Source organism: Podarcis bocagei (assembly GCF_964188305.1).
Source record: "Podarcis bocagei genome assembly, chromosome: 10".
Lineage (NCBI taxonomy): Eukaryota > Metazoa > Chordata > Lepidosauria > Squamata > Lacertidae > Podarcis > Podarcis bocagei.
In genome coordinates this window covers 21,072,476-21,086,019 of record NC_138135.1, presented here as the reverse complement: position 1 = coordinate 21,086,019, position 13,544 = coordinate 21,072,476, and the positions used below count along the sequence as shown (strand labels likewise).

At 47.3% G+C, this 13,544-nt stretch overlaps 2 protein-coding genes across 7 annotated transcripts in view; one reads left to right on the top strand and one right to left on the bottom strand.

Annotated features, from left to right (window-relative positions):
• Nucleotides 1-13,544, top strand: part of WNT5B (Wnt family member 5B) — a 139,713-nt gene that overhangs the window by 73,127 nt on the left and 53,042 nt on the right. The gene's annotated exons all lie outside the window — the stretch shown is intronic.
• FBXL14 (F-box and leucine rich repeat protein 14) lies at nucleotides 9,321-12,855 on the bottom strand. Its single transcript, XM_081210327.1, has one exon. It carries the CDS (start codon nucleotides 12,770-12,772, stop codon nucleotides 11,570-11,572), a length of 1,203 nt encoding a protein of 400 aa, XP_081066453.1. The 5' UTR covers nucleotides 12,773-12,855; the 3' UTR covers nucleotides 9,321-11,569.

Sequence of the window (13,544 nt, the reverse complement as noted above, 5' to 3'; positions counted from 1 at the left end):
ACCTGCATGGAGGTTATAATAATACATAGCATTTATATTAACATTTTAGTGTAGGTTAAATGCTTTGAATACTTCCTCCAAGTAATCCTTACAACTACTCTATAAAGTAGCTATATTTTCCCCATATTGCAGATGCAGAGTGGATCAGGGCTGAGCTGAGTTGTGGTTTGCTTAAGGCTACTTCATGGCTGCAGCAATAGTTGAACTGAGGGTTTCCCAATGCACACTCTTAGCCTTTACACTGCAGCCGCTCTCAGCAGGTTTAGGTAAGTGAACACATTTTGGGGCTCACTCCATCTAACCTTGTGGCTATATGCTTTACAAGGCTATTTACCTTGGAATCCCAACCAACCAAATGGGAATTTCACACAGCATCAGTGCTCAGACATACTTCCCTGACTTTCCAGCCCCAAACTGCATCAGTTTCCGCTTTTTCTGGGCATCAGACAATGCAGAGGTATTTCAGCTTGGAACAGGTCAATATAAAAGGTTTCTAATTTTTGTTCCTATACTCCACCCCGTACAGCCAAACTGAGTTAACTTCGGAATTCTGTGTTGCCTCACATGTCCGTTTAGTTGCAGCAGCTGGAGGGCAAATTTTCTCCCTTATTCAATTAGGAAATAATATAGTGAGAGCTTGTTCTCATCCTGGTTGGGGGAAGGTCAAGGAAAAATACAATACTTCGCTGTAAAATCAAATACGGTGGGGCCTGAGATCACACTCTCTGACACCCTCTAAGAGCATGTGCGAAAGTAGCAGTATTGCAGCTATAATAACTGTTCTTTTAAAAAGTATTTTTCCAAGAAAGAAAAACAAATGCAGTTCCTTGTTATGGAATACTATTTGTTAACTGGATGCATAATTGGTTCACAAATTAAATAAAATTATGAACTATGGCTACAATCTATATGCTTTCCTGGGAGTAAGCTCCATTAATAACAGTAGGACTCACGTCTGAATAAACATGTATAGGATAGTGATGTAAAGGTAGAAGCTTTTTCAGATTTTTAGCTCAGTTTGCAATGCCAAATCTTCTAGTTCTTTGGTAGGTGTTTCCTTGAATATATAGACATATCTGTTCCTTATACTACCTTGTGTCATAGCACATTGTAAAGGCTACTACGTTGTTCAAAATCATGTTGGGAGCTGCTAAATTTTGCATTTCCCTTTTGACATTTAGATTTGTAACCTCATCCTGCAACACTGCACTCTAGAAAAACTCATAGGATTACCGGTACTTCCATAGACTCAAAGAGAACCCAGTGCTAATAGAAGCACATGACACACTTTCGGAGGTAGTGAGGGGACATCCCCTGTGGTGCCATGCTCAGGAAAGGGACTGATACCTGAAGTAGCAAGACATCTCTCCAAAATCCTGGTGCAGCACTTGGTTCTTTTGGTCACTGTAGTGCTTCTGCAAAAAAAAACAAAAAACCTTTCTCCCTGCTGCTTTTCAGGAAAGAGCATCAGTGGTGGAGCATCTGCTTTGCATGCAGAAGGTAGCTGTGCTTGGTAAAGAGACTTGTAGGCCACATTATACAATAATGTTTCTCCTTAATGGGATGTGGAGAGCTTGTGCATGGGTGTTCAAGCAACTCTGGACAACACAGCCACAGCTTCCATTGGAAGGACTTTCTCCCCTGCCAGCCAACAAGCTTGGCAAGTGGGAACCTGCTGGTTAAGTGCTCATCTTTCCACTCATTCAGAATTTCTTACTGAATTGGCAGCCTGGTGGCCCAATAAGCAAACACCACTTTCATAAAGAGATACTCTTGTTATGCACAAAAGAGAGAGATCCTTTGGTTTCAGCCTACAGTTTATCTGTCCCTGTTGAGGAAAACTTCTGCTCTAGGTCCAGTGGCGGAGCTTCATGCTCCGGCACCGGGGGGGGGGCAGAGAACAGGCAGGGGCGGGGCTGGCGCACGTCCTGGGGGCACGGGGTGCTGCCCACAGGGGCATGGCGTGCGTCCTGGGGGCATGGCATGTAGCGTGGTCAGGGGGGAGCAGCTGTGATGGCACCCCAGCGGGATCACGCTGCCGGGGGCAGTGCACTCCCCCTGCACTCCTATTCCTCCGCCAGTGTCTAGGTCCACTGAATATGTCATATGAAGGAGAGAACACTAGGACTGGCCACAAAGCTCTCTGACTGACTTCTGGCAAGGAAATTCAAGCAGAAATTGTGCTCCTTTTGGCTTTCAGCAGGGCCTACCCTTCTGGGTAAATAACGAACTAGTCCTTACTTGAAGAGATGTTTTGCTCCCAGGCCAGCTTTCTGACAGGGGCATAATCTGCCATCCCACGCAAGAAGCATGCTCCTCTCTACTGCCAAATTGAAGGAGAATCCAGTTTGGATGCCAGGAAGGATGTAACTCCTGAACTAATCCTGGAAAGGGAACAATATCAAGCATGGGAGTTCCCATTTTTGGCTGCCACCAGATCTATTTTATGGAGGTAGCTCTGTAGCATGCCAAAGCCCAGAGCAACAATTTTGGGCAACACTAATTCAGTTCCAATATTAACATGCAAAAGGACAGGTGGAGCCAAGCAGGAGGGAAGCACAGAGCTCTCTTTCTCAAACAGACCTTCTTTCTTTTTCTGCTTGATGATTGAGGTTAAGTCTCTTCACCCAGAGTTTTTTCAGCTGAGAAAACAGGTGCTAAAGCATCTGGAAAAGTGGATTAATCAGCCCAGGAGTGATACCCTTTTTAATTGGGTAATGACCCTCATATCACAAGAAGCAGAAAGCTTTTTCCTTTCAAACTTCCATTAACAGATCTACTGCCGCTCTAACAACCTATGTAATTTTGGAAGGGGAATTGCTTCTATTGAGAAACTACCTGATGCTGGCCTGGTTCATAAGCAACAGGCCACTGCCTATGTTTACTTCTTGGTGCTTGAAATGGTGTTTAAGTGTCGTAAGGAGCCAACATTACAAGTCAGGTTGCAGAGAGAGGTTGTTTTGTTTGCTTGCTTGTTTTGTTTTACTATGCTCTGATGCCTCCAGTGGGTAAAACGAGTCTTGCATTGCAGGAGGTTGGACTTGATGACCCTTGTGGTCCATTCCAACTCTACAATTCAATGGTTCTTTGAAGTCTGAGGAGTTGCTCAGGAGAAATGGTCTTCCTTTCCTGACACAGCTTCTCTGTGCTTGGCTTCTCCCCCCGCAGCTGGTACTGCAGCAAAACACACTGCTGTTGAGCTGCTCTTTTTTGTCCCAAACCTGCCTGGATGTCAGGCCTAGAAGCAAGACAAGGCTTATCTGCTGTGATCTGACCTTGGCATTGCTTAGCAGTACACAATGGCATTCTGAAGCTCTTCACAAAATGGCATCCAGTAGTTTCTGGAACCCACAGACACCAAGACAATAGTGCAAGAACTGTAAAAAGCAAACTAAAAGGGTTCCCTGGTATGTCTCCCATTTTCCCGCCTTTTTTACTTCAGGAATGTTACTGGTGACAAGAGTGGTTGTTGCCCTAGCCTGCCTTTCCTTCTGATATCCTCAGTGAGGAAGAGCAGGCATATGGAAGGGTGGCTGTCATCTGTCCCTCCTTTCCTGAGGGAGCAGCCACCCTTCCCCTACAAAGGCCTAATAGAAGCACTGAGGCCTAACAAGTTTGGCAAACAAGGGTGCTAACAGTACTGTTGGCAAGTTAAATGAAGTTCCTGGAAAGTCCCTCTGCCACCTCGTGGAGTGTGAAAAAGTAGCATAAGCCCCTTGTGGAATTAGCAGTCCCTTGTGGTAGTGCTTTAAATTAAGTGTAGCCAGAGATGTGAAAAGCTGATTTTATTCCTAAGAAGCTCGTGTCTCTCACTTGATGGACGCTAGAGAACACAGCTGAAATCTCATTGCAATACTAGATGGAGAGGAAGGGCAGCCCTGGTTCTTTTTTCTGCGGGGAAACCAGCTCCCTCTTTTGTGAGGTGCAGCATTGGATTGGGACAGAAAAGTCAAAGTTTTTCAGGGAAAGCAAAACGGTAGAGAAGAGCAGCTTTCCAGAGGATGCAACTCTCTCATTTCAACTTATGAGGCACAGGGCTGGTGTGTTGCAAGAGCCAGGCAGCATCACCGAGGCATGGCCTTGAGGTAAGAATAAAATGGAGAGGAGTGGCAACTGAACTCCCTCCCCTCTTAAGCAGCTGCCTGTCTTTTCTTCTGTAAGTAGGAAGTGGCACTGTTGCTCTGGGGCTTGAGACATTGGAAACAGTCCCATAAGGGTTTCTCTTCATATGCAAGCTTTCCAGCTGGTGGAAAGGTTACCACTCCTTGCCAGGTGTTTTGAAAGTTGAATGTGGGAGGCTGCCTTGTGCTGAGTCAGATCATTGCTCCATCTGACTCAGTGTTCTCTATGCTATCTGCCAGGGGTCTCTTCCAGACCTGCTTGGAGATGCTGGGGAGAGATCCTGGGACCTTCTATATCTAGGGCAGCTGTTCTGCCACTGAGCTACAGCTCTCCCTAAAAAGACAGCTGGGCATTTTTGTGTGTGTTCATGCATGTGCGCACACAATCTGGCACAAAAACAAGTTTGGGCAATGCCCTCATACTTCCCTGAATACTAGCACGTCTGATCATCAGTTTACTGAATGGTAGAGTACAACCCAGGAGTCTATAGATCTTCTGAAAGTTAGATCAAATACAGGCCTGACAAGAGAATTCCCTTGCATTTATCACCATAAGTTTCAGAGAATCAAAAAGTTGTCCCTGAGAAAAGAGATATCACACATGGGCACAACTTGAGGTAGCAGTACCTTATTTCATCAAGGGGTTCTCTTTGTCAAATTTCCTACCCTCCTCCCTCAGAAACAGAGAGCAGTGGTCTGTCTGGTGAATAAAATCGGAGTTTTAGAACTTCCTCCTGTGGAGTAGACGCTTCCTCACCCCAAACATAGAAGGGATAGAGCAGGACAGACACATTCAATTCTGAGTGAGGATTTCCCCACCTTTTATCTGAAGTCATTATACAGTAAGCCCTCAATTTATATGCCTTTGGGTTGTGCACATTCAGCTTTATGAGCATGGCAAAAAAATAGAAAAGGGTGGGGTTCTGGGAACTCAATGTTTTGACTATACACAATTTCGGCTTTAGGCGCAATCCCCGGAACATAACCCCTATGTAAATTTGGGCTGATTGCAATAGGATGAGGAGCTTGCTTCTGTTTAGAGAGCTGATTCCTCTCCCAAGACTTCTGAGGTCATTGAGGCATTTCCAAAGGCAGTAGCAGAAAGCCAGGTTAGGTTCTCCAGGTGGGTGCAGTTTAAATAAGTAAGAAACGGGACGCAGGTGGCGCTGTGGTCTAAACCACTGAGCCTAGGGCTTGCCGATCAGAAGGTCGGCGGTTTGAATCCCTGTGACGGGGTGAGCTCCCGTTGCTCGGTCCCTGCTCCTGCCAACCTAGCAAGTAGATAAATAGGTACCGCTCCACCGGGAAGGTAAACGGCGTTTCCATGCACTGCTCTGGTTCGCCAGAAGCAGCTTAGTCATGCTGGCCACATGACCCAGAAGCTGTCTGCGGACAAACGCTGGCTCCCTCGGCCAGTAAAACAAGAGGAGCGCCGCAACCCCAGAGTCGTCTGCAACTGGACCTAACAGTCAGGGGTCCCTTTATCTTTAAGTAAGAAAGAATTGCCCTTCAGTAGTTTGGATGGCCTCCTAGAAGGTCATGTAGTTGCACTGGTTAGTTGTCCGTAAGAATGATATAAATTGGCTAAAGTTTCTGCCTGTGGCAGTGGATATAAGTTTAGATAGTCTACCCTTGTCTGCTTCCACCTTTGCAACTGATAGCGTGAGGTTTAATGCCATTACGGCGGCATTAGTTGGTTCTCTGTCTTCCAGGTCTTACTATTATTTGGCTTAAAGACTTATTGGAATGTACACCTCAAAATTTATGTGATTTGTTTTTCCTTGTAAGGCTGTGGTTTCTGCCCATTGGCTTAGATATGCTCTTCGATACTATGTTTTTTTCTACCTGTAGTTTGGCAGCAGATGGGGTCAGGCCAAATGTATCAATTGCAGCATATGGCCATTTCACAGTCTAATAGGAATTATCCATTGTTAAGTGAGCTTGGTTTGGGCCATGAAAATAATTCAAAGAAATGGGTAGCTCAAAGTCACTATTGAAGCTTGCAATCACACCTGGTTTCACTAGTACATACAGATTAATCCTATAGAACTAGATCAAGTCCACCGTCACCCAGGAATAAGGAATGACACAAGCTCAATGCCCAATGGGGACCCCTTGGCCTATACAAAATGTTCCCTTGCCCCAAACTCCTAGTCTGCCAGGAAAAATCTTTCACTATTGGGGTGCAGGGGAGAACTTTCCAGAAGTGGGGCTTGAGAGCACATTGCCTTGCATATAATGCCTAGCCTTGGCATCTCCTCCAAAGGGGTATGACCGCCCTCTCCATGCATAGAGCATCTATCTTGGCTGCCATAGATCCAACACACCACTAAAAGCCTCCATGACATTCTCGGTGGGTGAACCCTCCATCTTCATGTGACATTTGCCAAATTATCCTTCCATCGAAGGGTCCTGCAACAAGTATTACAAAGTGTTTTTTCTCTCTGTTTTGGGAATATTGCTATTGGATAGCCCTTTGTTGTCTGCTCAACTCCCTTGACTTGAGAATGGAAGCTTTGTTACCAAGTGTTCTTCTGGTCAGCAGACACCCCCCCCCCCCGTATTAGTACAACCAATCATGGAGGGTGGTTCACATCTTCTTCTGTGCTATTTACCACAAATTTTCAATAAAGAACACTGTTGAGGTTTCCCGTCTCTCCATATTATTCTTTACTACTATTCTGCTGGCAACAAATGTAATCTGCCAATGGCTTTTTGTTTGTAGGAAATTTCTATGGTTAAGTCCCGAAACTAGAAGGTTCCTCCTCATCAGGAAGGACAGGTTTTTTCTGATTGGCACTGCCTTCTTTTGAACAGGCGTTAATCCTCTGCTCCCTGCTGACCAGAACATGACTCCAACTTTTTGTTCTCCCCTGGTCAACTGGTATTTTTAAAATGATCCATTACTCTGGGTGAGTTGGATAATGGCTTCACAACCAGCACAAGAGACAACCAGTCAGCTTTGTGCACAGCCACCTTTTATTGGAAACGGGGGAAACTTGTGGCTCCAGTATGTGGGAGTTTCGTCTAATAAAAAAAAAAGGCGAATGAAGGGAGCACATGCTGTGCAAATGAGAGATGTCTGTACATATCCAGGTTTTCAGAACAGAATGCAGTTTGTTTGGCTTCAGATATTTGCATATATTATTCCAGCCAAAGCTAGAAGGTACCAACCATTCTCTTACCAAACGTTGTCCTTTATCTTGGCAGACAAAAATTCACTCAGCCATAACTGACTAGTTGCCCTTGTATAAATCCTTCCTATTCCTCACTGGAAACAGACCATGTTCATGTTGGAACTACTGGTGCAAATGGAGGCCTGTGGCACAGAATGGAGGGTTTAAATTGCTCTGTAGAAGAGTGAAGTATAGATGGTTAAGAAAACAAAAACAAATCCACAATAGCTAATGTTCTTTATGTGCTGAATCCCAGGAAAATTTTAGTTTCAGCTCTGGTTTTTCAAAACTTGCTACGAGTCTCTTGCACCAAAGCAAGGTGTTAGGGAACTTGTCTCCATTACATACACAGATTCCACTATCACTGCTTACTAGTCAAGCATTCGTATTTTAATAGTGTTCATTGCCTCTTCAGTCATGAACATGTTATAAATTATAAAAAGAAAAGGCAAAAGTAGGAATAAACATAGAAACAGACCTTACACCTCCCTCCAAGTAAAAGATGGATGTAGTGTCAGGCTCAATTAGATCCAATTGTGCTGGCTTTTGCCAACGAGAACAATGCCGCTTGTGTGACGAACTCCCAGCAGAAAGCATGAAATATTTTAAATAAAAGCAGCAATAGCCATCTAGGTGCTAGCTTCCTCTTGAGGGCACAGTGGAGGTCCAGTAAAACCTTACTCTGAACAGGAAATGCAAGGATGGCCTCCTCCCAACCCCAGGCAGAAATTTAATCTTGTTCCTTTCCATGTGTTAGAACATGAATATATTTCAGTGTTGAAGGAGAAACTGATGTTGCCGGTTCCACTGTAGCTGAGGAAGTGCCTGTCTTTCTGCTGTAGTTTTATGGACAGTTTACCTGGGGTACTGTTAGCAGAGAAGCAAACTAGTAGAGAGGAGAGTTTGAATGGAAGAGAGTGGCTTGCAGCAGCCCTGGAAGTGCTTGAAATGCAAATGTACAGGAACTCCAGACCATCCCCCACCCCCGCCCTCCACATGGAGGAAAAGCAGCTTAAATACAGCCAGGCCTGGAGAGGAATGTTAAAAAGAGGGAAAGAACCACCCCTCCTCCCTTCCATAGGGACCCTCACACAGCAAGATTCAGTATGCATGACTGAACAAGCAAGCAAGGACAGCTCCTCTTTTAACTTTCCTGAACAATGGCTGCTGCTCCTTCCACCATTTCACATTCTCTCTACCCCCCCCCCCCTTTAATAAGAAAAGAAGGGGAGAAAGCCATGCTGCATGACTTAGAAAGAAAAAGCTTTGTTTTATGCTCGATAAGCACTGCTTAACCCCCCACTACAGTTTTGAAAAATCCTCAGTAGAAGTTTTTAAAAAACTGTCAGGCCAAAAGTCACAGATGAGTACAAAAGGGGGGGACTCCCCCCCCAAGGCTATTTTTAACATCCAAGTTTGGCTTTCACTTTATTTTCAAGACTTGGATGATTTGCATGGTTTCATCCTTTTGCCATCCAAGTTTCTAGTTATCCAGATTCACTTGATATTTAATGCAGCAACTGAGGATATTGCCTCTGTTGAAAATGAAAAACCAAACATTGCTGTACTGTTCTCAGCATCTGTAAAAAAAAAACTTATTAAAACTCTAGTAGCAATAGTGATTTGCCCAACAGTGAACTGAAAGCTATTACTGGACAGGTTCAATTACATATTACATGTAGACAGACTAGGATAAGCTAGGACTAACAGATCCTTCCAAATGGAACCAATTGCTCAGTTGTGAACTTCTAATTCTGAAGTTGTTTAGCCTCCTGTACTAGAAGGACAAAGCATTCCAACTCCTTTGATTCACTAGACCAAATTGCTTACTGACTGCTTACTGACAGAGGAGACAAGGCAAGAGCTCTGTGATGTGTCTCTTCTCACAACTTTTGATCAAATATACCTGCCTTTTAAAAAGTCAAAGACAACACAGATACAACTTTTTTTTCAAAAACATACTTCATATTTCCTCTTTTATTATATAAATATCAGTTTAACCTTTTACTGTAAGAATATAAAATGTTTTAAGAGGATCTTTATTTTATACAAATTCACAAACAGTACATTTATTCCATGGTGGGGTTATGTGTCTGGGCTTGTCTGAATTCCATTACCTGCAACTGTGGAGGATTTGAAAATCTGCTCAACTGCCCCTTCTTCCCCCATCATTTTTGCTTTCTTCAAAGCTGACTTATTTCTCCTTTTAAAGACAAGTAGTCAAGAAGTGGCTTTAATTTAATGAGAGAAGAGAAACAATAAATGAAACCAACTTTTCCCATTCATGTTACAACTACAAGTCAGTCCACTCTGCTCTTCTTTCTACTTCCATATAGGAAGCTTCTTACTTGACCTAGGTAATTTGAGAGAAGGGGAGGTGGGGATTTGCATAATATATATATATATATCTAAAGAAACGGTGTTTCTATTTCACATCTCTTTTAACCATAGCCCAATCATAAGTTTGGATGTTTACATGTTACACCTTTTTGTGCTAGAAGAGTAGAAATGCAAGAGCATCGTTGGGTCCCCAGAACTTTAGTCAGAGAGGGAGAGGCACAAAGATGATGTGTATGTGGGACACAGGGGGAAAGAAACCCCAACCAGCCTCCCCCCTTGCAATCATAAACCCAAGAGATTATCTTTCCAGTCTAGGCACAAAATATTTCAGTCTCTTATCTTTCTTATAAAAACTCCTGGGGGAGGGGGGTTGAGAACAAAAACAAAACAAAACCCCAAAACCCGAGGTAGCCAAACATTTATATAGAGAATATATTAAGCAGTAAAAGTGTACTTAAAAATCCACAAGAACAGCCACTTCAAATGTCTTTCAAAATTAGACTATGTATGAAGATGAATACTGAAGAGAAGAGAATGAATAAAAAAAGCTGAGCTCACCCACAAGACTTTTCAGGGAAGGGAAGCTTTGTAGAGTAGTTTTGTTTGTTATGTGTTTCTAAATAAAAGACAGTCACAGTATTTCTAGTGAAAAGTACAAGTGAAGATTAATTCCATCGTTCATACACCCTCAATTCTCCAAATGGAAAAGATGTGTGGTTGGATATGTTGTTAAAAGTATATATTATCCCAAGCTACACACACACATAAAGGAGGGGAAAGATGGAGTAAGGAGGGAGAGAGAGGCGGGGGGGGGGAGAGGGGAGAATTATAAAATGTTGAACAAAGGTGACTTCAACCTCTAGACTGAGACTGCAATCTTATGCACATTTACCTGGGAGTACAGCCTACTGAAAACAGTGGGATTTACTTCAAAGTAAATATGCATAGGATTGTACTGTTAACTGGCAGCAAAGGAAAGATGGTGATGGGGTTGGTTGGATACAGCATAAAATGAGTCCAAGGGAGAAATACTGTGTTTGATGTCTCCTCCCCTTTTTCTGCAAGCAACAGTAAGAAGTATGAGTGCACTTCAGTTGACACTCCATTTATAGTGCTGTGTCAAAGAAACATCACCTGCTCAGGAGAGAAGTCTAAAAAGCATGGCTGTTTCTAGCCTCAAGCACAAGGTGGGGGGCAGGAAGAGAAAAATAGAAGCATTATGGCCCAGAAGAGGTAGCATGATAGGGCTGGGAAAGACTCCTGTCTGAGTTTCTGGAGAGCTGCTACTAGTCAGTGTGGATAATACTGAATGAGATGGATCAATGGCCTGACTTGGTATAAGGCAGCTTTCTATGTTCCTGTGATATCTACAGCTTGTCTACATACCATATAAAGAAAGGGGTGGATGACTACAAAAAGCAAACTAGGAACGGGTGAACAAGCAATAATGGAAAGGAAATAGGAAAGAAAGAGACTTATGCATGCTCAATAAAGAGCCAGTCTGCAGTAAATAACAACAATGGCGGGCTAGGTTTTCTTCTTCCATCCCTAGTGCAGAAGGGGGGTGGGGGGTGGAATCAGATTTGGAGAAAGGGGCTGTATTCATCCCCAGTGCATAAAAGATTGAGAAGCTGCATTCCCAATAGAAAAAGGTAAGGACAGTGATACTGTATCCATCCACAGTGAAGGCTGATATAAGAGTGCAGTTGTCTCCCACTGGTGCAGGGGAGGGAATTATGAAAGAACGGTGGGTTTTCCCTCTTTCCCACCTCCACTGCTATGGCAGGTAATTGAGGGGGTAGACAGGCAAGTACTGAAGATACCTTCCCCCACCCTCCAGGTTTAGAGTCATATTTCCCCCACCTCTTCCACTGCAGCAGTCAGTTGTTGAGTCCCTCCAGAGGGGTGGGGATTTCCAGGTGTCCCCTCCTCTCACCTGACTTTCTCGCTCTCAGTCATTTGCCAAAGTCCCAGGTTGAGCACCTTGAGGCAGGGCAGTTGAGTGATACGCTCCAGGCCCCTTTTAGTTATGCGGGTGCAACCATAGAGGTCAATGCCTGTGAGCTGACTGAGGTGCTCTGCGATGAGCTCCAGGCCCTTGTCGGTGATGCGGACGCACTGGCCAATGTTGAGAGTGCGCAGTCCGTGCATCTGGCGCACCATACGGTTGATGCCCTCGTCGCTGATGTGGCAAGAGCAAAGGGAGAGTGAGCGCAACCCATCCAAACCCTGTGCAATATAGGCCAGGCTTTGGTCTCCCACTTTGTCACAGAAGGAGACGTCCAAGCCTGAAAGACGCAAGCTGCCCATTGCCAGATGCATGATGCCCGTGTCACTGATATTGTCACAGGAACGCAGGTTCAGGGTGCGCAGGCTGCTCATGTGCGACAGGTGCAGTAGCCCTGCGTCTGAGATCCCCCCACAAAAGCTGAGGTTGAGCTGGCGCAGCCGAGTGAGACCCCGCGCCAGATGCTTGAGCGAGAGGTCGCTGAGCTTCTGGCAGTCCTGCAACGTGAGCTGCTCCAGGCCCAGGCAGCCCTCTGCCGCACTCCGGGTCATGCCTGCCAGGTGCCCAATGCCCACATCAGAAAGGTGGCGGCAGGAACGCAGGTTGAGGCTCTTGAGGCGCTGCAGGCCCCAGGCGATAAGCAGGAGGCCGGTGTTGGTGATGTTGCTGCAGCCGCCCAGCTCCAGCACCTCAAGACCCTTTAGGTACTGGGCAATGCGGCCCAGGCTGCTGTCGGTGATCTGCTTGCACAGGCTTAGGTTCAGGGCCCTCAGCGAGCTGATTTCTGCCACGAAGGCGTGGCCCAGCCCGTTGTCGGTGAGGTTGTAGCAGCCGCTCAGGTTGAGGCTCTCAATCTCCGCCATGCCCTGAATCACGTAGCTGAGGCTGCGCCGCAGTGATAGGATCTGCACCCTCCGGATCCCCCTGGCCGCCAGGCTGGGGAAGAGCGATGGGTTGGCACGGCGCAGGTGCAACTTGGCCTCTACGCCCCGCCACACCGAGCGGTGGTAGGCGGCGTCCCTCCAGGCCGTGCACACCTGCGCCACCCGGCCCTTGTCCCGCACCTCCAGGTACCCGAAGATCATGGCCAGCAGCTCCGGGAACAGGCACGAAATGTGCGTCTCCATCGCCCGGGCCCGGCTCGCCTCCGACACGCAGCCACCCGGGCCCGGCGGCGGAGCCCGCCGCTCCCGCCGGGGCCCTGACGCGGCTACGGCTGCTCGACCCAGCCTCCGGGCCGCTGCCGCTGCTTGGCAGGTCTTCGGGGGGCTCTCCTCGCCGCCGCTGGCTGCGCGCTCTCTTTCTCGGCGGCCGCTTCCGGCTCGGGCCTCACATCGCCACCGCCAGGGCAGGCGAGGCGGGCGGCTCGGCCTCTGCTGCTCCGCCGAAGGAAGCTGGGCTGCGAGCCCGGCCTCTGGCGCGCAACTGCCCTCGTCCGTCCCCGCCTCTATCCGCGCCACACCAGGCAGGCCGCGTTGCCGCCTAGCGTCTTTCCTGGGGCGGCCCCGCGCCGCATCGCGCTCAGTCCCGCGGGCGCTTTCTCTTCCCCGAGCGCCGCCGCCTCCTCCTCTTCCTCCTTTGTCTCCCAGCCGCCGCTCAGGCAGACCCCGCCGGCGCGAGCGAGGGAAGGGCAGCCCGCTGCCGAGCTCTTCCTCCTGCCGCCCTCGCCGCCGCCGCCGCCGCCGCTCTCGGGAGACCCGCCTCCCGCCTCGTTCGGCTCGGCAGGCTCCGACTCGCGCGCTCCCTCGCTCACTTGCTCGCTGGCTGCCAGGCCCCGGCACCGCGCTCAGGCCGGGCGGGGGAGGGGACTGGGCAGGAGGAGGAGGAGGCTGCTGCTGCTGGGCCGGGCCGGGCTCTGCTGCGCCACACCTCCCCGCGCCGCCTGCGCAATGGTACGAT